The sequence below is a fragment of the Rana temporaria genome, chromosome 13 (genome assembly GCF_905171775.1).
Source record: "Rana temporaria chromosome 13, aRanTem1.1, whole genome shotgun sequence".
Lineage (NCBI taxonomy): Eukaryota > Metazoa > Chordata > Amphibia > Anura > Ranidae > Rana > Rana temporaria.
The window spans coordinates 50,604,458-50,629,898 of NC_053501.1; the positions used below are offsets into that span (position 1 = coordinate 50,604,458).

General features: G+C 45.5%; 1 protein-coding gene across 1 annotated transcript in view; it reads left to right on the forward strand.

Moving 5' to 3' along the window:
• Positions 1–25,441, forward strand: part of STARD9 (StAR related lipid transfer domain containing 9) — a 194,258-nt gene that overhangs the window by 13,640 nt on the left and 155,177 nt on the right. Inside the window, exon 2 of the mRNA XM_040332736.1 lies at positions 9,345–9,414. Coding sequence (XP_040188670.1) covers positions 9,345–9,414 — 70 coding nt within the window. The remainder of the gene's footprint in view (positions 1–9,344; positions 9,415–25,441) is intronic.

The following is a 25,441-nucleotide window of genomic DNA, read 5'->3' on the forward strand; positions in this document are numbered from 1 at the left end:
TTTTTTGTCACTCATGTATTCCTCGTCTTCGTCCTGAAGAAGCCCCACGGCGAAACGTGCGTTGGCGACTTCTGAGGATTGCGCATACAGTGGTCATTTGTTGTAAATTACATTGTTCTATTTATTGTTTGTAAATTTATATGCTATTAAACTATTTTTTATTATACTTCCTTGGGCTGAAAGTCTGACCATCAATGTCTACCTTAGGTGTTGTTCCCCTTTAATATATTTACAGATGTGGCCCATGTGAGTGCTATCCTTGTGTTTCCTCTATTTTTCTTTTCTTTCTCTTTCTTCCCCCCCCCTTTTCCCTCCCCCCTTTTCTTTTCTTTTCTTTCCCTCTCTGTGTCTCTGGCTTTTGATTTTTATCTTTCCTACTCCCCCCCTCTTCCACCCCCCCCCCTTTCTTTTTTTTGATCAAAAAAGGTTTTTATTGCTCACACAACAGACAAACATAGTACAGATGACATTGTACATTCAAAATGCAAATGAGCATATCTTCAATAATGCAGTTCAACCATCAGATGCACTTTATAAAATCACTATGCACAATCGTTTTAGCATCAGAACCAACTGGACACCGACCCCTAAACTCCGCCCCCGTCCTCCCTCCCGGTCCACCACCCTCCATTCATCCTCTCGAGTAATCAGGCCTGGGGCCCTGCAGATCGGTCCCTGTCCCTACATCCCCCCCAAGTAACCGTTCTTGAACTAGTTTCACAGGGCTCAGCCCCGGCGTTGCGAGCCATGGGTCCCATAGTCTGAAAAATTTACCTGCGTTACCCCTGTGCTGGTAGATGTATTTCTCCATCAATAGAGTCCTGCCCACATGTTGTACCCAAATCTTAACTGACGGGGGCTCCCTCGACTTCCAGTGTATGAGGATAAGCTTTCTCGCCTGGAACAGAGCCCTAGCACCCCCCCCCCCTTTCTTAATTTCATCATCAATGTTATGCTTTCAGTTTAGTCTGCTTAGATATTGAGCCTTAGGCCTCGCTACGGAGTCCGCCTGCTCCTGTCGGCTCAGCGGGAGATCAGTCCGCAGATCTCCGATGAGCCGACGGATGACACGCTCCTCTCTGTTCACTGAGCGGGAAGGGGCTTGTCGGGCACCGCTGTCTCCCTATGGAGCGATCTGATGAAAACGGACAGCATGGACGTGGCCCCCATACGTCTGTTTTTAGCGCATCGGGTCGGATGTCAGCGGACATGTCTCCGCTGACATCCGACGCTCCATAGCGTGACAGACGGACCCGAACGGCCCGAAGTGTGAATGAGGCCTTATGCCTTGTACACACGACCGGTTTTCCCATCGGGAAAACTGCCATGACAGCTTTTGGCTGGGAATCCCGGCCATGTGTATGCTCCACAGCAGTTCTCCCCCGACAGGAAAACCACCGTGAATCCCGGCGGGAAAAATTAGAACATGTTTTCTTTTTTGCCGCCCGGATTGCCGGCGGTTATTAAGCCGGAAGTTTTTCCATGGGGAAAGCCTGCGGTGGAGCATACACACGGCCGGGTTTCCCGACCAAAGCTCTCATGGCAGTTTTCCTGCCAGGAAAAACGGGCGTGTGTAGGGGGAAAAAGCTACCGAGCAGGTTCTCGGTTTTCCCAGCGGTCTTTTTACCGCCAGGAAAACCGATCATGTGTACAAGGCTTTAGAAAACATTGTAAAGCTTTACATCACACAATAATGAACAGTATGGACATTTTACTGGTATATTCACTGGACAGAGGGGAAAGGCAGAGAAATGTGTTCAGCATCAGCAGTTACAAAGCTGGAGGTTTCATAAAATGCTGAACTGTAAATCTTCAGCTTCATAACAAGAAAAGATCGCTGGAAGAGTGAACAGTTCATTTTAAAGATCTGCGACCGTTACTTGCCCGGAAATACCAATGTTTTGAAGCAGTGGAACAGATGTTTCTCTGGATGAATTCCAGCAGAAATAACAGTATCCCAGTCCCGATTTACCCTCACTGTCATTGACTGTTAGGGCCAGCCAAGTTTCTTGTATTGTGTGTGTTGTTTTTTTTCCCTTTAAAATAGTCTACTTTTTTGTTTTGCTTATTAAATCTATGGAAACAAATTTAAATGTATATATTGCAGATGGCTAAATATTTTCAGTATACACTCTGCAGTATCTGAAAAATACTGTTGTATCAAAAACCAAGAACAAAAATTGATAGTATTGTAACTTATGATCCCTTAGATGTGGTGACTGCATTTGTTTTCATCATTTTATCTTTTCTTTATTTTCATTTGGTGTGCCTGCCATTAACACACTTCCTGTCCTAGGGTGACATCTGTACTGGCAATGTTGTCACCCTAGGACAGGGAGTGTGTTTGAACTACAGAACACCTTGGGGCAGATCCACAAAGATCTGCCTATCTTTAGGCAGGCGTAGCGTATTTAAGATACACTACGCCGCTGTAACTTACTTTTTCTTCTTGTGAATCCTCAAAGAATCCGCGCGGTAAGTTACGGCGGCGTAGTGTATCTATTGCGGCGTAAGGGCGCGCAATTTCAAATGGGAGTGAAGGGGGCGTGTTCTATGCAAATACGTCGTGACCCGACGTAAACAATGTTTTTTTTGAACGGCGTCCTTAAAATATCCCAGGGTGCATTGCGACAAAGTACGCCGCAAGGTCATTGGATTCGACGTGAAAGTAAATGACGCCACATTCCTATTCACGAACGACTTGCGCAAACGACGCAAAAAATGTAAAATTATACGCGGGAACGACGGCCATACTTAACATTGAGTACGCCACCATATAGCAGCTTTAAATATACGCCGGAAAAAGCCGAACGGAAACGACGTAAAAAAATGCGACGGACGCTCGTACGTTCGTGGATCGTCGGAAATAGCTAATTTGCATACTTGACGCGGAAACGCCACCTATCGGCCGCCGAAAAATTGCATTTAAGATCCGACGGCGTACTAAGGCGTACGCCTGTCGGATCTAACCCAGATGCCGTCGTATCTTGTTTTGTGGATACAAAACAAAGATACGACGCGGGAAATTTACAATTACGCTGGTGTATCAATAGATTCGCCGGCGTAATCCTTTTGTGGATCTACCCCCTTCTCTTTTCTACCAACAGAGGAGGTGTTCTTTAGTCCAAGGAGAAAGCAAAGAACAGCGCCGACTGATAACCTCTTGTGCTTTCTTTCTGTGGACTGTTATCAGCTCACAAGATTTCTGGATAAAAAGCTATTTTTCTTTTCTTGTTTGTCCAAATATAACAAAACGTTTTCAATTATATACGTAACAGACCAAATAGATGAAATTGACTGTTGGGCTATGTTTAGGTGTGCAGTTGGGCCACAAATGGCAGCGGGCGGGGTGTTTACATGCTGCGGTTATGATGATATGCGTCTGCGGCAAAAGCTATCCAACATGTTGTGATCGGCAGGCAGCAAGCCCGCCAAATGCAACCTATTCAAATAAACAAGGAAGCCCGGCAGATGCCCCACAGCGTGGATGTCAGCAAAAATAAGAATAAAACCGGCGATGAGGAGGCATCACATTGCCTCCTCGTCACCTGTTAATTGCTTCTGAAGTGTGGAGAACCAGTAGATTTAGATGGACATCTAAATCCAGCCATATGCCGCGTAAAGACGGTCGTTTTATGTTAAAAAAATAAGTTTTTAAAAACGTCAATTTCATTGACCGTGTGTGGGGGAAAACGTTGCTTTATGTCTTGTAAAAAAGCATGCTTCAATTTTATGTGTCGTTTTTCAAAACGTCGTTTTTTGTGTCACAGAAATTGACCGTGTGTAGCAAAAAACGACGTTTAAAACGACGTTTTTGAACCCGCGCATGCTCAGAAGCTAGTTATGAAGCGAGCTTCAATGGAAAAAACGTGGTGAACATAACCTCGCTTTGCTAGAGAATTGTGAAAAAACGATGGTGTGTAGGCAACGTCGTTTTTGAAAATTGAAGTTTCAAAAATTTTGTTTTTTACTTCACAGAAAACGTTGTTTTTTTACATCGCATAAAACGACCGTCTGTACGCGGCAATAGAGTTTTACATTTTTTTTTTGTTTTAATCTTTTTATTGAATAGAGTTTACACTTACTTTATCCCTGTAACAATCTTCTACCAGACGGATGATAGTTGTGCAGTGCAACTTGCAGAAAGTAAAGTGCATCTGTCAGAGAATTGTATCATTGCTGACAACTTCTCTTGAGAATGTTTGTGAGAAGGCTTATGATCGGAAAGAAGCAGAGGGCTGGAATATAGAGTAGTAAGTAGATCTCTGTTTTAGACCCCTTTCACACTTAGGGTGTATTGCAGGCGTTCTAGCGTTAAAAATAGCGCCTGCAATCCGCCCTTAAAAAGCTGCTCCAGTGTGAAAGCCAGAGGGCTTTCACACTGGAGCGTTGTGCTAGCAGGACGGTAAAAAAAGTCCTGCTAGTTGCATCTTTGGAGCGGTGAAGGAGTGGTGTGTTTACCGCTCCTCCACCGCTGCTGCCCATTGAAATCAATGGGACAGCGCGGCTATACCGCCCGCAATGCGCTGCTTCAGCAGCGCATTGCAGGCAGTTTTTACTCTTTCTCGGCCTCTAGTGGGGGTTTGCGCCGCAAAATGGCATTTTTTTACCGCTGACACTCTGGGCGGCTCAGTGTGAAAGGGGTCTTGGGTCATCCCTTAAAAAACAAGCATATTTGTGTTCATTAACTAAAGCTCTGCTTTAAAGTGGATGTAAGCCCTCACATATACCCAGTGAAGTGAACAGCCTCAGATTATACACAGAGATGAAACAAATCTCCCTACATATGTATATCTGCTTTCAGCAGTTCAGGTAGAGACTTTTAGAGCTGTTGGTTAAAAAGTACTCTGCTAATCTATTTATAGCATCCCCCCAACACAAAAATCAGGTTGCTTTTATCATATGTGAGGAGAACTTGTCAGAAGTTATCAGGCTGATAACAGAGCGGAGCAGGAAAAATCTACAGGACACAGTGCTTTGAAGAGCGATAAGAAAACACTGCAGATATACAGTTGTGCTCATAAGTTTACATACCCTGGCAGAATTTATGATTTCTTGACCATTTTTCAGAGAATATGAATAACACAAAAACTTTTCTTTTACTCATGATTAGTGTTTGACTGAAGCAATTTATTATGAATCAACCATGTTTACACTTTATAATCAAAACAGAAACTACCCAAATGACCCTGATCAAAAGTTTGCATACCCCAGTTCTTAAAGCTGCTGTGTATTGTCCCCTTTAACATCAATGACAGCTTTAAATCTTTTGTGGTATTTGTGGATGGGGCTCTGTATCTTCTCAGATGTTAAAGTGCCCATTCCCCTTAGCAAAAAGCCTCCGGTTCCTGTAAATTCTTGGGCTGTCTTGCATGAACTGCACGTTTGAGATCTCCCCAGAGTGGCTCAATAATATTGAGGTCAGGAGACTGAGATGGCCACTCTAGAACCTTCACTTTATTCTGCTGTAGCCAATGACAGGTCGACTTGGCCTTGTGTTTTGGATCATTGTCATGTTGGAATGTCTAAGTACGTCCCATGTGCGGCTTACTGACTGATGAATGCAAATGTTCCTCCAGTATTTTTTTGATAACTTACTGCATTCACCTTGCCATGAATTTTGACCAAATTTCCTGTGCCTTTGTAGCTCACACATCCCCAAAACAGCAACCCACCTCCGTGTTTTACAGTACGAATGGTCTACCGTTATCATAGGCCTTGTTGACTCTTCAATTGTAGTGTTTATGGCCAAAAATGTTGGTCTCATCACTCCAAATGACTTTGTGACAGAAGGTTTGAGGCTTGTCTCTGTGCTGTTTGGTGTATTGTAAGCAGGATACTTTGTAGCATTTGCATAGTAATGGGTTTCTTCTGGCGACTCGGCCATGCAGCCCATCTTTCTTCAAGTGCCTCCTTATTGTGAATCTTAAAACAGCCACACCACATGTTTTCAGAGAGTCTTGTATTTAATCCGAAGTTGTTTGTGTGTTTTTCTTTGCATCCTGAACAATTTTCCTGGCAGTTCTGGCTGAAATTTTAGTTGTTCTACCTGACCGTGGTTTGGTTTCAACAGAAACCCTAATTTTCCACTTCTTGATTAGAGTTTGAACACTGCTGATTGGCATTCTCAGTTGCTTGGATATCTTTTTATATCCCTTTCCTGTGTTATACAGTTCAACTACCTTTTCCTGCAGATCCTTTGACAATTCTTTTGCTTTCTCCATGACTCTGAATCCAGAAAAATCATTACAGCACTGGATGAAAGATGCAAGGGTCTGTCAGGAGTCCAGAAACTCATTGACCTTTTATACACACACTAATTACAAGCAAACAGATCACAGGTGAGGATGGTTACCTTTAATAGTAATTTAAACCCCTTTGTGTCAACTTGTGTGCATGTTATCAGGCCAAAATCATCAGGGTCATTTGTGTAGTTTATATTGTGATTATAATTTATAAAGAGTAAACACAGTTGATTGATAAATGACTTCAGCCAAACACTTACCATGAGTGAAAAAAATGTTTTTGTGTTTATCATTCATATTCTCAAAAAAATGCCCAAGAAATCATAAATTCTGCCAGGGTATGTAAACTTATGGGCACAACTATATATGCCCAGCTTAAATTTCATGAATTGGGTTTACATCCACTTTAAAGGAGTTGTAAAGGGAAAACGTTTTTTCACCTTAATGCATTCTATGCATTAAGGTGAAAAAACTTCAGAGTATACCGGCCCCCCGTTATGCTTGCCTGACCCCTCGAAAGTCCCACGCTCGGTCCTGACACCCTCTTCGCCGCTCAGCCTGGCCGCTGATTGGCTAGAGCAGATGGATTGAAAGCAGCGCAGCCATTGGCACAGTGGAGGTAAGTATAACGTGTTTGTTATTTAAAAGAAATTAAAACATTTTGTTTACAACCCCTTTAAGGAAAGGATTAGTTTTGTGTTTTGTCAGCACAGTGACTATTTTAGTATGTTGCAGTTGGTGATTCCCATGAATTCTTTTTCATCGGAGATTAATTCCAGCAGCTGTGTGGAATTAATTATGCAATAAACTGCTTTTGGAAGATGTTTAATAGAAGCGAGGGAAGTCTATGCAATGCAGAAATGTATTTTAGCTCATTGTACTGCTGTGTACATATTGAACGTGTATCCCATTCTTTGGAGTCAAGTCAAATGAGATGTTGGAAACCTCTTAGGAAAGGTTACAGACTTAGCAAGTGACTGTTGATCAACCTTCTTTATTGCTTCAGTTGGCTTTAAATTATACCTGTCACAGAAGATATGTTGGCTGCCATTGCTGGCTTTCATCTGAAAATACTGCTTGACTGGCTGTGTCTGACTTTGCGTTACAGACAGAACAAGCATGCAGCAAATTAAGGATGGGAAAAAATCCTGAGTTACAGAGAGCGGGCTGAAGTTCGCTGTCTGCTGAAAACGGGTCACAGGAGTGCAAAAAAAAACCTTCACTCCAGATTCACAAAGAACTTACCCCGGCGTATCTCGAGATGCGCGGCGTAAGTGTATATGTACGCTGCCGTATCTATGCGCCGTACCCACAGAACCAGATACGCCTGAAAATAGGCTTCTTCCGACCAACGTAACTTTCCTACGCCGGCGTAGCGTGGGCGCATATTTACGCTGGACGCATTTGGCGCTCCCATTGATTGTGTATTCAAATATGCAAATGAGGGAGATACGGCGATTCACGACCGTACGTGAAAAAAGAGATCCTGCTCTCCTTTTTTTTTTTTTGGCAGTTTTCCTGTTTGAAAAAGTCCGATGGAGCATACACTCGGTCGGAATTCACGGCCAAAAGCTCTCGTCTGACTTTTTCCGCCGGGAAAAAAACGTCTTGTGTACGGGGCATTAGAGCCTGTTCAGGTGACCAAAAATAATTTCTAGTATTATGTTAAACACTAAGGGCCAGATTCACAAAAGGGATACGACGGCGTATCTGCTGATACGCCGTCGTATCCCTGTTTCTATCTATGCGACTGATTCATAGAATCAGTTACGCATAGATATCCCTAAGATCCGACAGGTGTAATAGTTTTACACTGTCGGATCTTAGGATGCAGTACCGCGCCCGCCGCTGGGGGAAGTTTGCGTCGTATACCAGCGTCGGGTATGCAAATTAGCAGTTAGGGCGATCCACAAAACTTTTTCCCATCGTTACGTCGCCGCAAGTGTTAGTTTGCCATCGCAAACATAGGGCACCTTTTACAAAGTGTAAAATTAGTACACCATGTAAAAGTATACCCGTCTTTCCCGCGTCGCTTTTGAATTTTTTTTTTTTTTTTTAAAAATTCCCGGCGCAAGTCTGTTTTTCAAGTCGCGATTCACAAAACGTCGGCGCGCCGTAATTTCGCGCAAAGCACGTCGGGAAATTTGCGTCGGGAGCATGCGCAGTACGTCCGGCGCGGGAGTGCGCCTAATTTAAATGGTACCCGCCCCATTTGAATTGGCCCGCCTTGCGCCGGACGGATTTAGGATACAACGCCGCAAATTTCCAGGTAAGTGCTTTGTGGATCGGGCACTTAGCCAGAAAATTTGCGGCGGTGTAACCTAAATCGGTTACGTTACGTTGCGCCCGGGCTACGTGAATATGGCCCTAAAATCTTTGTTTTGACTAAAGTTTGGGGTATAAGGTAGAAAATCATCTTTTTTGTAATTCTAAACTTTGTACACCAATATTGGACTTTCCCTTTAACTGACACTAATAATTCCTGTCTTGGATCCACTCCAGAGGGATAACAAACAATTTTAAGCATCAGAAGTTTGGATTTTCCCATCGGGATTGTTGTTTCTCCTCCACACAGTAGGGAATTGTTCCATCGTCGTGTCTCTTGATTTTGATGTGTGGTTAGAATGCCTCTTTCTGATACTTGTCGATGTGTTGTATGTTCAGATATGCCTTTCTGCACAACGCTTTTGTAAAGTGTAATATTCTGAGCAGTAGTGGACTTCCTGTCGGCATGAACAAGACTGGCCATTCTCCTCTTGACCTTTCTCACTAATGAGGGGTTTTCGCCCACGGAACTGCAACTCATTGGAGGTTTAACTGTTTTCACAGTAGTATGTAAGCATGTAAATAGATCATGGATTCTTCCAAATGCTGCATGTTTGCATTCTTCGTATACTGATTTGTTTCCTGTACTGTAACCTAAAAAAGATGTCATGTGTATGCTGTATTACTGCACTTTTTTTATTTGACATACAATGTCAGTGTTATGCAATCACAAGCTAACTAGTCATAACTGCCTTTTTTTTTTTTTTTAAAGGACATACAGTATGTTGCAAAATTTGCCTGGAATAACCTAATATTCTTAAATCTTTCTTTCAGAGAGATTGCGGAAGGAAGAAGAATCATACTAAATGTCGATGACAAAATAGCAAGGATTAGAAATGTAAAGGTATGGATATTATTAAAGTAACATTAAACCTTTATTTAATTAAAATAATAAACATGTTATACTTGCCTGCTGTGCAATAAGTTTTGGACAGAGCAGCCCTGATCTTCCTCTTCGGTGCCCCCCACCAGCACTCCAGGCTTCTCCTCCTCTTCACCGAGTGCCCCCATAGGAAGCCACTTTCTATGGGGGCATGCTCCCATGTCAACCTGTCTTCATTCATTCATTCATTCATAGAGACCGGACAGCTCGCACATAGAATGCTTTAAAGTGGATGTAAACCCACTCTCATCCTTTCTAAACTACTGCCATAGTGCTGATCTATAAGGATATAGATGCCTCCTGCATGTATCCTTACCTGTCAAATGTCTCCCCTCTGTCTGTTATAAGAACTGAAAAACTGCAGATTCTGTGGGTGGGTCTGTTGTCTGGAGCTCTGTAGGTGGAGTTGTGATGTCAGTTGACTCCCCGCCCTCCTCTACACTCCCCTTGTCAACATGCTTTTTTTCCTATGTATTCCTTACACTAAATTCTGCTATGATCACTAACATCCAGTCAAAATCCAGAAAAGTAACCACATGACTTCAGAAAAGGAGTAGGGATGGGAATTTAAAAAATAATGCCTGTCTCCAGGCTAGTGCATGAGATATATAAATAACCTGTCACTCACAGCAAGGGGGCGGAACAGACTAAGGTTTTTCTCTGTAAGTCCATTTTTATTTCACTGAACAATAAGAGGATTGCTCAGAGCTGGATTAACTCTGTGTGGCAAGACTGGGCACAGATGATAGGAAATCTTATACTGTACATTGTGACATCAAAAATATAAATAAAAATTTTCGGGGTTAAGTTTCACTTGAAGGTAGAAAACCTTCAGGCTTTAGAACCACTTTAAGTTGACAATTTTTGTGTTTAAGCTGATGTTTAAAGAGTAAACCCCAGGTATTTGTAAGGGGAGGGGGGGGGGTTGAGGTTGGGGGTCTGTGGATTTTGACCGTGTTTCATTTTAAATATCCACTTACCGTCCGCATAACTTGCATATACGAAGGCAGAGCGGCTCTCCTGCACTGGATCACATACCTAGTACATGATCTGCGCACTTCGGTAGGGGGTGCGGCCTGTTTGTGCTGTGATTTATTACAGCACGTGCTGATCACCGGGTCCCGGCCAATGATTGACCACCGGGACTTGGTGATCAGTGCTGAATACAGCTCTGTCATTGTACACAATCACAAACGGGATCTTTTCGATTTTTGCTCAGCAGGCAATAAAAACAACAATATCCTTAGTAAAAGTAGCAGGCAGTACACATTGTTAGTCACACAGTTAACCCTTGATCTCCCTAGATGTTAACCACTTCCTACCCAGTGTCATTACTGTGTTGGCACTGATGACTGTATTAAAGTGGATATAAATCCTCACATATAGCCAGTGAAGTGAACAGCATCAGATGATACACAGAGATGAAACAAATCTCCCTTACTTGTATATCTGCTGTCTTCAGCTTGCTAGATTCTTTAGAATTCTCTGATAGAAAGCTCTGTTTGTGTGACAATATGATATACATTTTAATTTGTTTACAGCATTGCATGACCAAGCAATAAACACTTAACCACTTGCTTACTGGGCACTTAAACCCCCCTCCTGCCCAGACCAATGTTTAGCTTTCAGCGCTTTGAATGACAATTGTGCGGTCATTCAACACTGTACCCAAATGAAATTTTTATAATTTTTTTCCCAAAAAATTTAGCTTTCTTTTGGTATTTGATCACCTCTGGTTTTCATATTTTGTTATTTAAAAAAAAAAATACGGAATAAAATAAAAAAATATATATATATTTTGTTATACAATTTTGCAAACGGGTAATTTTTCTCCTTCATAAATGTACGCCGATGAGGCGGCACTGGTGGGCACCGATAGGGGGCACTGAGCACCTAGAGGCAGCACTGGTGGGCACTGATGGGTGTCACTGAAGGGCATTGATAGGTGGCACTGGTGGGCACTGATCAGGACTGGTAGGTGAGACTGATAGGCAGCACTGCTAGGTGGCACTGATGAGGCACTGATTGGCACCACTGGTGGGCATTGATAGGTTGCACCGATATGCACTCTCATAGGCTGTCACAGCTATTTATACTACATAGGGCTTATCGGACGCCCAAGAGACTGTATGACTGGGGGATAAGAGAATCTCCTCTATGCCCGAAATGTAAAGCACAACTAGTCGACTTTATACACATTATCTGGAGATGTCCAAAACATAATCGTTATTGAACTGAAGTCGTACATTACATTTCTAGCCTGGCCCAGGTACCTGTCCCAATGACTCCCTTGGTATTTCTGCTAGGAGCCATAGACGAGGAGATGTACCAGAAGGGAATGTATCTTATGATCACTAGACTATTGTACCTGGCTAGGTAATGTGTTGCTAGATACTGGATGGCGGCTACAGTACCCACAGGGAAGCAATGGATATCTTATGTTAACTCCCTCCTTCTCAGAGAACAACTGGCCTACTGACACAGAAATGCGGCCTTAAAGTTTGACTTTATCTGCCAGCTTTGGTTAGACAATCCTAGTATTGCCGCACTGGTGATGGATAGGTTACTGAGATTTTGAAACACCTAGAGTCAGGGGTTGTGAAGAGAACATATGTTACTACCTGTTTTTTATGTGTGTAGTTAAAGGTGCCTGGACTAATCAAATCCAAATGCTAAAACAAAGTGTTTCCTATCAGATATAGTGGCAAGTACTAGTTCACAAGTTGTTTGGACAATGTTGACTGATTTACATGAGTGGGTGTATATTCTGTACGGTTGTAATATCACTTCATGCATTGTCTCAATAAAAAAAGTTTTGATTAAAAAAAGAACCCTCTATGCAGTTTAAAAGAGAAGTATGGGAATTGGGTTATTTTCAGAATCCTACTTACGGTGCTGCATCTGTACCCTACCAGCTCTAAGACTGAGAACCAAACCATTAAACACTGCCGATCCTTTGGTTCATAGGGCTCCCCGCGCAGAGAACTGTCAGTCACCAGCTCTCTGCTCTGCCCCCCCCCCCCCCCTGCTCACTAGAGTGTTGGGCTGTGTAGGGGGCGGGAGTGGCCAAGGCTCTCGGCAGCTCGCTGAGAGGCTGACTCGGGTGCCAGTCCAGGCATGTGGGCGGATCCCCACTATATGGTCGCGACTTTGCCAGAGCCTGGACTGGCTCTGTGACGTCAGGCGACAGTGGGCTTTAGCCCATTGTCTGCTGAAAAAACTGCACTCCTGTGATCTACAATCTTTGGCTGTACTTCGCCTTTAACCCCCTTAGCGGTATCCCTGAGCGTGACTCGGGGTGGTTTTTCAATGCTATTATCGGTATCCCCGAGTCACGCTCGGGGTAGATGTGCAGAGTGTGCAGCGGCGCAGCTTACCTGCTCGCTGAAACCACAGACAAGTTACTCACCTTTGTCCCTGGATCCTGCGATGCATCCCTGCTGTGTGAGCGAGCGGGTCTTCGCTCAATTCACAGTGTCCCCGTGTGCCGCCGATCTCCAAATTCAAAAAAGTAAACTAACACATTACATACAGTATACTGTAATCTTATAGATTACAGTACTGTATGTAATAAATACACACCCCCTTGTCTCTAGTGGTCTGCCCAGTGTCCTACATACTGTACTTGTATATAATAAAAACTGTTCTTTCTCCCTGCAAACTGTAGATTGTCCATAGCAACCAAAAGTGTCCCTTTATGTCAAAAATGGTTTTAGAGCAGCTAGAAAACAGTGATAATAAATGATAATCACTTGCAGAATTGTGCGATAGCGATTTGTGGGGAAATTCGTCATAAAAAAATAAAAGTAATGACAGCGACAATTCTGCAACTGAGCACATTTCAGTGATTTTGAGTTGATTACATTATTGAATAATTTTTATTATAATTCTATTATTATTTGTTATAATTATTTATAATTTATTTATTATTTTATCATTTATAGTTTTGTTTTTTAAAAAAATTCATACCCGGGATGCCTACTAGACTCTTGTTTGGTCAGATTTAAGTGAGTTATTCCTAAGAATTGCAGGCCTACAGCATAAAACGCCAAATTTCCTTGCAAATAATTGTACCGCTTTTGGTACGTAATTCCAGACAGAATCCCGTCAGGGAGGTTAGGGTTGAACTGCTTCTCTTCCAGTTTCAATGAATGGCTGCGTGTCTTTTTAAACTCCCTCCCACTGAAACGTTTTTTTTTTTTTCTCTATGCTAGTCACCCTTAACCACTTAAGCCCCGGACCATTTTGTTGCTAAATGCCCAGGCCAGGTTTTGCGATTCGGCACTGCGTCGTTTTAACAGACAATTGCGCGGTCGTGCGACGTGGCTCCCAAACAAAATTGGCGTCCTTTTTTCCCCACAAATAGAGCTTTCTTTTGGTGGTATTTGATCACCTCTGCGGTTTTTATTTTTTGCGCTATAAACAAAAATAGAGCAACAATTTTGAAAAAAATTCAATATTTTTTACTTTTTTGCTATAATAAATATCCCCCAAAAACACACATATATATATATATATATATATATATATATATATATATATATATATATATATATATATATATATATATATATATATATATATATATATATATATATATATATATAAAAAAAAAAATCCTCAGTTTAGGCCAATACGTATTCTTCTACCTATTTTTGGTAAAAAAAATCGCAATAAGCGTTTATCGATTGGTTTGCGCAAAATTTATAGCGTTTACAAAATAGGGGATAGTTTTATTGCATTTTTATAATTTTTTTTTTTTTACTACTAATGGCGGTGATCAGCGACATTATGGTGGACACTTCGGACAATTTTGACACATTTTTGGGACCATTGTCATTTTCACAGCAACAAATGCATCTAAATTGCATTGTTTATTGTGAAAATGACAGTTGCAGTTTGGGAGTTAACCACAGGGGGCGCTGAAGGAGTTATGTTTCACCTAGTGTGTGTTTACAACTGTAGGGGGGTGTGGCTGTAGGAATGACGTCATCGATCGAGTCGCCCTATAAAAGGGATCACTCGATCGATGCAGCCGCCACAGTGAAGCACGGGGAAGCCGTGTTTACATACGGCTCTCCCCGTTCTTCAGCTCCGGGGAGCGATCGCGATGGAGCGGCTATAAACGAATAGCCGCGCCGTCATCCCAGATCGCTCCACGCGGGTATCCGACCGCCGCATGTAGCGGGGGGGGGGGTGTGTCCCGATCGGACCCCCAACCCGCGGAAAGGCGGGACCGTACATGTACGCCCATATGACTGTACGTGCCATTCTGTGGATGTACATGCGGCGGTCGGCAAGTGGTTAAAGTATTTGTATATCGCTATCATATCGCCTCTCAATAGTTTCTTCTCCAGAGAGAACAAGTTTAATACTTGTAGTCGTTCCTCATAGGTTAAGGTGACCAGATTTTTAAAATTAAATCCGGGGACATATTTTTTTAGTAATGGCATCAATCAGCAACTGCTCTGCCCATCGTCGCCACCCACCTCACAGCCTCTCAAGTCTCACTCTCCGGGCCTCGGCTACTACTGGGCGGGGAGCGGAGGAAGGAGATAAGCAGGCAGGTGGTTGCCCGGGACTTGAGCCAAGGCTAGGGTTGCCACCTCATCCCTTTAAAACAGAACACATATGAATTACACAGGTTCTGTGGCTGATTTAATGCAGGTAAGGCACCAAATGAGTCTAATTACCACCTTAATTAGCCCCAGAACCTGTGTAATTCATATGTGTTCTGTTTTAAAGGGATGAGTTGGCAACCCTAGCCAAGGCAGAAGAACATGTGAGGGGAGCTGAATGAGCATGTACCCGAAACTGAAGAAATATTCCCTTCTCTCCGACCAGCACATGATCATCAGAAAGGGGCACAGATAATGGAAAAAAATACACCCCCCTAAGCTAGTAGGAGCGGAGTGTAATTCAGAATTTTTTTTTATTCTGCACTGACTGTCTTTGAAATTGCCCCAGCTGATGTTCAAATCCCATCCGGGGACAAAACCGGGGACAGACTTGGTCCGGGGACAGTGTCCTCAATCCGGGGACTGTCCCCTGAAACCGGGGATGTCTGGTCAGCCTATCATAGGTGAGATCCTCCAGTCCCTTAATTAGCTTTGTTGCCCTTCACTGGAGTTCCAGCACAACCTTCCTGAGGACTGGTAGCCAGCACTGAACGGCATACTCAAGATACAGCCGGACCAGAGTCTTGTAAAGTGGCAGAATTATATATTTTTTTTCTCTCATGAGTAAATCCCCTTTTTCATGCATTCTAACATTTGGCTTGCTTTGCTTGCAGCAGCTTGGCATTCCATGCTATTTTTGAGCCTGCCATCTACTACGACCCGAAGATCTTTTTCCATCTTGGATTCCCCCAGTGGTTCTCTCCCTAGAGAGTAACTTACCTTCCTATTTTTAGCCCCAACATTTTTTTCAACATTAGGTTTTGTATTAACCATGTGTATTCCCCTGAACCGTAGAACACAGTCTGGAAGAGGGTGGGGCAACATGAGGCATCAGTCTAGTGTGTTGCATGCAATTAGACTGACCAGGAACCTGTTAATTGGAGGGGAGAGCAAAGGGATGAGCTCATCATCTGCAATTTCTCCTTCATAGTCCTGGTACAAGCTGTTCATAGGGAGGTGGCCCAGCTGGACTGCAGTACAGAAAAGACAGGTAACCATGCTGGCTGTGCTGTTATGCATGGCTGTGTAAATGTCAGAACTGGCTGGATAGAAATGAAAATCCTTTGGCAGTTAAAACAACTTTCATATATGAATTTCAGATGTGTAGTAAATACTTTGCCTGGAGTTGGGCTTTAAATGATTGGCTTTGTATGCAAATCCTTCAAATCTGTGAGGGGCTTTGCTTAAACTATGAGTCTGGTTACCATAAAATATTGAACATTATCACCCTCCTGAAAACTAATTTTTGCTTATTATGTCCATCAAATTCTAATTTGTTCCTAGAAAACGCACAACTAATAAAAATGTAATGGCATATTCAACAAGCTTGTTAATTCCATTGTTTTCCAGTAATGTGCCCAAGAACATCTGCAGCAGGCTATTAAAGCTAATCTGCTTATATGTTGCCTCCCAAAAGATGCTAATAACATATCAAATCAAATTAAACAAATTAAATCTTATGGTTTTCAATATATAGAATATTTTCTGTACCCAGCTTCCTGAAAACATCACAGCACCCTGCCTCAGTACTCCCCTGAAGAGCGATCATTACTGATACAAGCAGGGGGCTGGCTCTTGGGTTGAATTATGCAGTTGGCAGACTGAGGTCACTGCTTAATGCTTGAGTATATAAAGCCGGGAACACACTATTCGTTTATTTTTGTGCAACCCAGCTGGTTGCATGAAAAACAATTGCCAGCTCAGATCAGAGACACTGTACTAACAATGTGAGGTTAGTACAGCATCTTCTCCCACTGAGCTGTTGTGTTCTGACAGGGGGCAGCCCCTCCTCCCCGCCAGAACACTCTGCCATTGGCTGAAAACGTTTATCGAGATTCGGACGGTTGCTGGTTTTCCAGCATGCGCGTCCAGCACTGTCGGAGAGACCGACACACACACCAGCAGAAGGTGGGCTTTTTATTTATTTTTTTGTACCGGCAAATATCTCCCGACATTTTGCCCGTGTGTACGGGGATCATTGCCATTCAAATGCTGCAGTAAACTCTTTAGGCCACATCATCGTGGAAGCTTAGTAACGTCACCAGGAACCTCATTTTAGTAACTTTACCAGAAACCCCATTTTAGTAACTTTACCAGGAACCCCATTTCATCACCATGGTATACAGGAATTGAAAGGAAAAGGGTGGGGGGACGATTATGAGACCCCTTTCCTCATGGGATTGCGGCAGCAGGGTTTTCTAGGATCCCCTCAGGTTAGAAAAGATGCGGGAAGGTTTCTGATTGGCCCCTGTTTGCTGCAGTGGTCTCCTGACCACTGTATCTGGGCGGTTTAGGGGGATCTGTGAGGAGATTTTCAAATAAAAAGAGGTTTCTTGCCCCAGATTTCAGTCGCCTCAGTAGCAGCAAGCTGTGGGGGTTCCCTCCCTTCAGTCGTGACTATTTTATTATGTGTCAGTGTCACCTTATTTAAGGGGGACAGTTTATATATTTTAAAATTTGAATATATTTATTAATAAAAGTGTTGGTATTATTTGAGTTATGGGGTGATTTCCCTCTCTTTTTGATGATACAGCTGGAGTCTTAGTGGCTGAGCTGTTTACGTGTTTTTAAATGGAAATAAATTAAATAGACTTTATTTATTAAAGCCAATAATAATATAGGTTGTGGCCATAATTTTATCCAAAGGTAGAGTGAGTGTGTTTATTGTTTATCTAAATTCCTACTGTTTGCTATCCCTATATCATTGCATTGAATGACATTACCAGAGGCTTGGCTGTAAAAGCGCCATCATTCTATAAGTTATTGCTGTAAGTTAATATTTGGCTTTGTCAAAAATACATTTTCCCTTTTTAATTTTGCCTTCCAGGCTGCTAGCAAACTCAGCACTGTCTGGAAGGCATTTGTTCCCAGCACATGCTAAATGAAAACATATGTGAACGTTCTTTTTCCATGACTCTCCCTGTTCTGCATCCCAGGGGATCACGGGCAGATCGGCACTTGGTCTTATTCACCGATAACAAATCTCTTCAGTGATACTACAAGATAATGCCCCCAGTGCCGCAAAACGCCAAACACTGTCACACATGGCTGATATTTTGTTCTCGTAGTAATTGTTGCTTGTTGGGATTCTGCATTCTTGGTCGTGTAGATAGTATACATAATTATCTTGGAAAAAACAGCCCGCATTAGCAAAACAAAAATAAATCTGTAAATTGATATGCAGTTATTTTGTAGGTTCTTTTACACTTTTTTACCTAAAACATTGGTATTATGTACAGCTTTATCACATTTTGATGGTGCTATGGGATAAAAACAAATGAGCAAACAGCTAGGATAGAACTGATGAACCAACTGTCTGTTTTCTCTGCTAGTGCCGAAATAATAACAGACATATTCGCCTGTTATGTTGATGTAAGAAGTCAAAGATGAAGGTTATACCATTAACTAACGCGAGACAACCAACTAGTGCGTGTTTTTTAACAGTAAAAGTTTTTTATTTTTTGAAGACAGACGACAAACAAACATACAAATCCATGACAGTACAAGCCACAGAGGCAACAGAATGATTGCAGAAAGTCAAAGCATTTCAGCAGCTAGTTAATACATCCATGGCAGGGTAGCAGACCATTTACACAGTTCCTAGGGCATATACCATAAGCAGTACAGTCGCCAGGTTCGAGACACATCCCTCTAGGCAACCACCCCCCGAGTGTCCTCCCCGCACCACCAGCCCCCCCCGCCCGAAGCGGGGGGAAAAGGTGGATAGGGGAGGGGGGGGGACAGCGAGGAGAAGGGCGGGGGGGAAAAGCCACCCAACCACCAGACCCCTCAGTCAGGAGCCATCACAGGGGGACAATCAACAGATAAGGTAGAAGAGTCAATCCATTTCGACCAGATTTTTTCAAATTTCGCTGGACAGTTTCTGCTTTCATACGTTAACCTGTATAATGGGAGGACCCTATGAATCGTAGCGAGCCAGGAGGACACTGTGGGGAGCTCAGTGCCCCGCCATCGAAGCAGGATCTCCCTTCTGGCATAGAATAATGCAAAGGTGATGCTCAGTTTGGTGTACCTGTCACCCTCAACCTCGCCCAGGTAGCTAAGGAGGAACACTTTCGGATCCAGCACAAATTCTACCCCACTGCGGTCCGCTAGGACCTCCGCCACCCCCCCCCCAGTATGAGGCTAGCCCGGGGCAGGCCCAGACCATATGAAGGAACGAGCCCGTATCCCCCAGGCACCTAGTGCACCTGGGGCTCCTAGAGGGGTAGATCTTAGCCAGTCTCTGTGGGGTATAGTAGGCCCGGTGCAAAAATTTTAGTTGTATGAATCGGTCTCTAGAGGCAATCATAGACGGAAGAAAGGAAGAGACACATTCTTCCCAAATCTCCTCGTCTAGATCCGGGATGTCAGCAGTCCATTTGGCCAGGACCCCCGCCGTGTTCGTGTCGTACGCCACCGTGAAACGCAGGTATAGGGACGAAAGGGGCTTCCCCATGACACCCGAGATCAGGAGGCGCTCAATCGAATCCGACTCGAGCGTCACCGGTTCCGGGAATTGGGCCGCGAGTGCGTGCCTGAGCTGCGCATACCGAAAAGCGAGGGAGGATGGAACCTTGTGGAGCCGGCTCAGCTCCTGAAAGGGCATCACCACGCCCCCCGGCATAATATGCCGGAGGGTAAGGATGCCCCGCCGAGCCCAGACCACCGGGTCGGGGACCGTATTCAGGTGCGGGAGAAGAGGGTTACCCCAAAGCGGGGTGTGCGGGGAGACGGTGTTGGGCTTCAGCATTCGAGCCCTGGAGGTCGCCCACACCCGAATAACTGTCACCATGGGCCCCGTGACGGAGGGGTGGGCCCTGCGCCCCCGAAATACCAGGTTGGATAAGGCAGCGTAGGATCCCAGGACAGCCGCCTCCAAGGTGACCGCCGGGTTCTGTCGTGGCTGAGAGAACCACCACCGGACCGTCACTAGGACTGCCGCCCAGTAGTATGCAATAAAGTTGGGGAGAGCCAACCCACCCCCAGACAGAGGAAGATAGAGGGAGCGTTTTGCAACCCGGGGAGGACTACCCGCCCACACGAACGACACTACTATACTGTCCAGACGTCGAAAGAAGGACTTCGGGATAATGACAGGGGTCTGGCGGAAGAAATATAGCAATTTGGGGAGTATAACCATTTTAATAAGGTTTCCCCGTCCTACCGGTGAGAGGGGGAGAGCACGCCACGTCGCACAGCGTTTGGTCAGGTGATCTAGCGTTGGAAGGATATTCTTTTCCATGTATGACCCCGACTCGAGACCCACCCTTACCCCCAAATAGGTGAATTCGTCCACCCATCGTAGAGAAGTGTGAGTGTCGGTGCGGATCAACGAGGGGTGGAGCGGGAGCAACACCGACTTGTCCCAATTTATTCGCACTCCCGAGAAACGCCCAAACGTCTCAAAATGCGCCAGCGCATTACGGAGAGATGCAGAAGCGTCTGCCAAATACAGCAGAGCATCGTCGGCATAGAGCGAGAGTTTCTCCTCAAGAGGACCCACCTTAACCCCTCGAACCTCCGGGTCTCGTCGGATGTGCGCGGCTAGTGGCTCCAAAGCCAGGGCAAATAATGCCGGTGACAGTGGGCAGCCCTGTCTGGTCCCCCTCTCTAAGGAGAAGGAAGGAGACAGGGTCCCATTGGTGCGAATGCGCGCCTTGGGGTGAGCATACAGCATTTGTATCCAGGACAGGAAACGGGGACCAAAACCGAATCGCGACAAAACCGCCCAGAGGTAGCCCCACTCCACCGAGTCGAAAGCCTTCTCGGCATCAAGTGAGGCCACCACTCCGGGGTCATCAGGGCCCGCCAGCGCCAGGTGAGTATGTAAGCGGCGAAGATTAATATCGGTGCCGCGACCGGGCATAAAGCCCGTCTGGTCCGGATGGACCAAGGCCGTAATGACGGTGTTGAGCCTATTTGCAAGGATCTTCGCGAAGAGCTTTGCATCAACATTGAGGAGAGAAATGGGACGGTACGATGAGCACAGGGTAGGGTCCTTACCGGCCTTAGGGATTACCACAATTACCGCCTCGCACATCGAGTCCGGGAGTGCTCCCGCCTCTGAGGCCGAGGAAAAGAGGGATTTTAGTCTAGGGGCCAGATCTTCCTCATGAGCCTTAAAGAATTCCACCGGGAACCCATCCGGTCCCGGAGTCTTTCCCTTCTGCATCATCTTTAGAGCGGCGTGTATCTCCTCAAGCTTAAATGGGGCATCTAGTTTGCGCACAGAAGAGGGAGTGAGAACAGGGACGTCCACCTCCTCCAGGTAGTTCAAGAGATCGGGTAGATCATATGCCACTTTGGAGCTATATAGGCGTTGGTAGTAATCAGCGAAGCATCGGTTGATCTCCCGTGGAGTAGAGTGGAGGGTCCCCTCCCCGTCCCTGACCTGTGCAATGGCGGACAGACCCGACTGCTCCCTAGAGAGCCAGGCCAAAAGTCTACCCGTCCGCTCCCCCTGTTCAAAAATGCGCTGAGACTGGTGAAGGAGCTTTTTCTGTGTCAGGGCCGTCCGTAGAAGAACAGCCTGCTGCGTCAGGGACTGGAGGCGGGAGTAATGGTGGGGTTCGCGGGTGCGAACATACAGGGCTTCTTGCCTAACCGCCTCCCCCTCTACCTTAGTGAGCTCGGCCCTTCGTTCCCTCCGGACCCCCGCAATGATTGACTGGTAGTGACCCCGGGAGGAGGCCTTAAAGGCATCCCACACCACGGTCTCCGCCGCCGTACCCGGGTTGTCTACCCAAAAGGCGCGGAGGGTGTCTTGGAACCTGGGCTCCACCTCCGGGTCAGAGACCCAGAATCTGGAAAGCCTCCAGAGGGTGTCGGTCGGGTCGGTCGTCAGAGTCAGTGAGAGAAGCAGGGGGGCGTGGTCTGAAATCCCGCGAGGAAGAATAGTGATGTCGCGAACCCTGGGCAGAACCGGCGCCCCGACATACGCCAAGTCGATTCGAGAGAAAGATCTATGGGTGGCCGAATGGCAGGTGAAAGCCCGAGAATCCGGGTTCTTCCATCGCCATACGTCCGTGAGGCCGTACGTGTCCGCCCATTCCGCCAATCCCTGGCGAGTAGTGCCCGATGAGGTGAACCTGTCCATACCAGTGTCCGGGACCAGGTTGAAATCACCCATCAGGACCACATTGTCACAGGGAAACTGCGCCAACTTGGCCGCAAGTACTCCCAGGACCCCCAGGGAGGCAGGAGGGGGCAAGTACAAACCCACCAGGACCCACGGGAGACTGTAGATCAGGGCGTGAACCAGCACAAATCTACCGTCTGGGTCAAGGACCAAATCTAGGAGCTTGAAGGGGAGTGATTTAAGCACCAGGATACTAACCCCTCTGGCGTAGGTGGAGTACGTTGAGTGATAGTGGTGGCCCACCCAAGGTTTTTTAAGACTAAGTGTCCTGCTACCCACCAGGTGCGTCTCCTGCAACACACAAACATGGGGGCTGTGCTTTTTAATAAATTGAAAAACGAGAGACCGTTTAATCGGGGAGTTGAGGCCCCGTGTGTTCCAGGAGAGGACATCAAGTGTAGCCATGGTAACCCCCCGAGAAGATCACAATAGGAGCATTTAAACATATACGGCCTGGACCGTTCACCCCGGCCAGAGTGTGGCCAAAGGAAGGGTCCCGATCCACCTTCAAAGCAATCAATAGAAAGAAAAATAACAGTACTGTCATATAACACATAACTATGAAACATAACAGGGCGCCAACTGGGCCCCCCAACCCCCCCCCACCCCGCCACCCCCCCAACATGGAGGAGAGCTTGCATCCCAAAACAGACCCCAGCCCTCAGGCTGGATACGAGGGCAGTGAGCAAGCGGCTACCCGCTTTTGTTTAACAAAACAGTCAGTGAATCTGAGTATCCGCAGAAGGATAAAGTGTGTGGAACACCCGGAGCCCCGGGGGCGCAGTACTTAGATATAAAAGGACCAAAACTCCCAACGGGGAGGTGAGGCCAACAGTGGTAGATCAGTTCCCCTACGGAGGGGGGGGGGAACACCCTCACCCCAAGAGAAAAATATAACAAAGGGGGGGGGTCAGCAGGCAGTCAGAAGTATAAGATGGGGCCACGAGCCTCCCAGCCTCTCCCCAGAAAAATAAAAGAAATAAAAATGGGGGGGGGGGGGGAAGAAAGGGGGGGACCACAATAACGGAGAGTCTTTGCGGTGCTAGTGGGGCACAGGAGGTCCGCGATCGCCATCCAGGCAGGGAAGGTCAACAAGCCCGCTAGTCCTGGGGGGGGATAGGGTGGCCCCCGAGCCCGGGAGCCAGACAAGTCCCTCGTGACGGGCCCATCCTGCCCCCAACCCCCCACAGGGAGTCCCCTCAGGGGGATTACTCACAGTCATCCGGTGAAGGGTGCAGGAGAATAAGTGTTACCGCTCAGTCAGCGCGGCAGGGACTCGGCCCAGGCCGCAGCATCCCTCGGGGAGGTGAAGAAGTGTACCCTCTCTCCATCTTGTACCCGGAGTCTTGCGGGGAAGAGCATGCTGTATTTAACACCTCGGTCCCTAAGCATGGCACGGACATGGTCGAATGACTTACGCTGGCGCTGTGTGTCAACTAGTGCGTGTTTACTATAAAGGTATTTACTAGTGGCTGTTTGCCATGCTGTGCAGCCAATATGCTTACTGTATGGCTGCTGAGAAAAAACAAAAAACAGAATAAGCCACCTTAAGATTTTGTGTTCAGGCACTCTAGAGATCTGCAATGGTTGCACAATACATTTTGAGCAATACAAAGCAGAAGTATAACCCATCAAGTTTAATAAACCGAAAGATTTTGCACTTATACATGGAATTCCTCTATATTCCAGTCCTACAGCTGTTACATCTACAACATAAAACATTCCTTAAAGTGGATGTAACCCCGATTCATGAAATTTGAGCTGGGCACATATATTTGCAGTGTTTTCTTATCTTTCTTCAAAGCCTTAAGTCCCATGGCTTTCTCCTGCTCCGTTCTTCGGTTATCAGCATGATAACTTCTTATATGTTCACCGTCAATTGTGATAAAACCAGGCTGAAATTTGTGTCAGGGTGGGTGCTATAAATAGATTAGCAGAGAGCTGGTCAATTCACAGAACAGCTCTGCATTGTTTCTTCCATCCTCTGCCTATGTGGGGAGGGGGTGTGTGCCTTTCCTCCAATCAGCTGTCTCGGTGTATGGCAAGAATCTACACCCACAGATGAGTCAAGAGAAAATTGTAACAGGATATGCACTTTCTAAACAGTATATAGAGATGAAGACAGCAGATATACATGTAAAACTTATGTAGGGAGATTTGTTTTATCTCTGGGTATCATCTGAGGTTGTTCACTGCATCCACTTTAACCTTTTTAACTACTTGCCGTCGCCGCACCGTCATAATACGTCCACAAGGTGGCTCTCCTAGGCGAGATCACGTATTATGACATCCTACCTTTTAGCCGCCACTAGGGGCGCACGCGCGCCACCGGAGGCGCGCGCACGCGCCCCCCGCTCGCCCCCGACTCCCGTGCGTGTGCCCGGCGGGCGCGATCGCCGCCGGGCACACGCGATCGCTCGGTACAGAGCGGGGAACGGGAGCTGTGTGTGTAAACACACAGCTCTCGTTCCTGTCAGCAGGGGAAATGCTTTTCTTCGGTTCATACACTGTATGAACCGAGGATCAGTGTTTCCCCTAGTGAGGCCACCCCCCCCCCCCCCCACAGTAAGAACACACCCAGGCATACTTAACCCCTTCCCCGCCCCCTAGTGTTAACCCCTTCACTGCCAGTGGCATTTTTATAGTAATCTAATGCATTTTTATAGCACTGATCGCTATAAAAATGCCAATGGTCCCAAAAATGTGTCAAAAATGTCCGAAGTGTCCGCCATATTGTCGCAATACCAAAAAAAAAATCGCTGATCGCCGCCATTACTAGTAAAAAAAATATTAATAAAAATGCCATAAAAATACCCCCTATTTTGTAAACGCTATAACTTTTGCGCAAACCAATCAATAAACGCTTATTGCGATTTTTTTTTTACGAAAAATATGTAGAAGAATACGTATCGGCCTAAACTGAGGAAAAAAAATGTTTTTTTATATATTTTTGGGGGATATTTATTACAGCAAAAAGTAAAAAATATTCATTTTTTTCAAAATTGTCGTTCTATTTTTGTTTATAGCGCAAAAAATAAAAACCGCAGAGGTGATCAAATACCACCAAAAGAAAGCTCTATTTGTGGGAAAAAAAGGACGCCAATTTTGTTTGGGAGCCACGTCGCACGACCGCGCAATTGTCTGTTAAAGCGACGCAGTCCCGAATCGC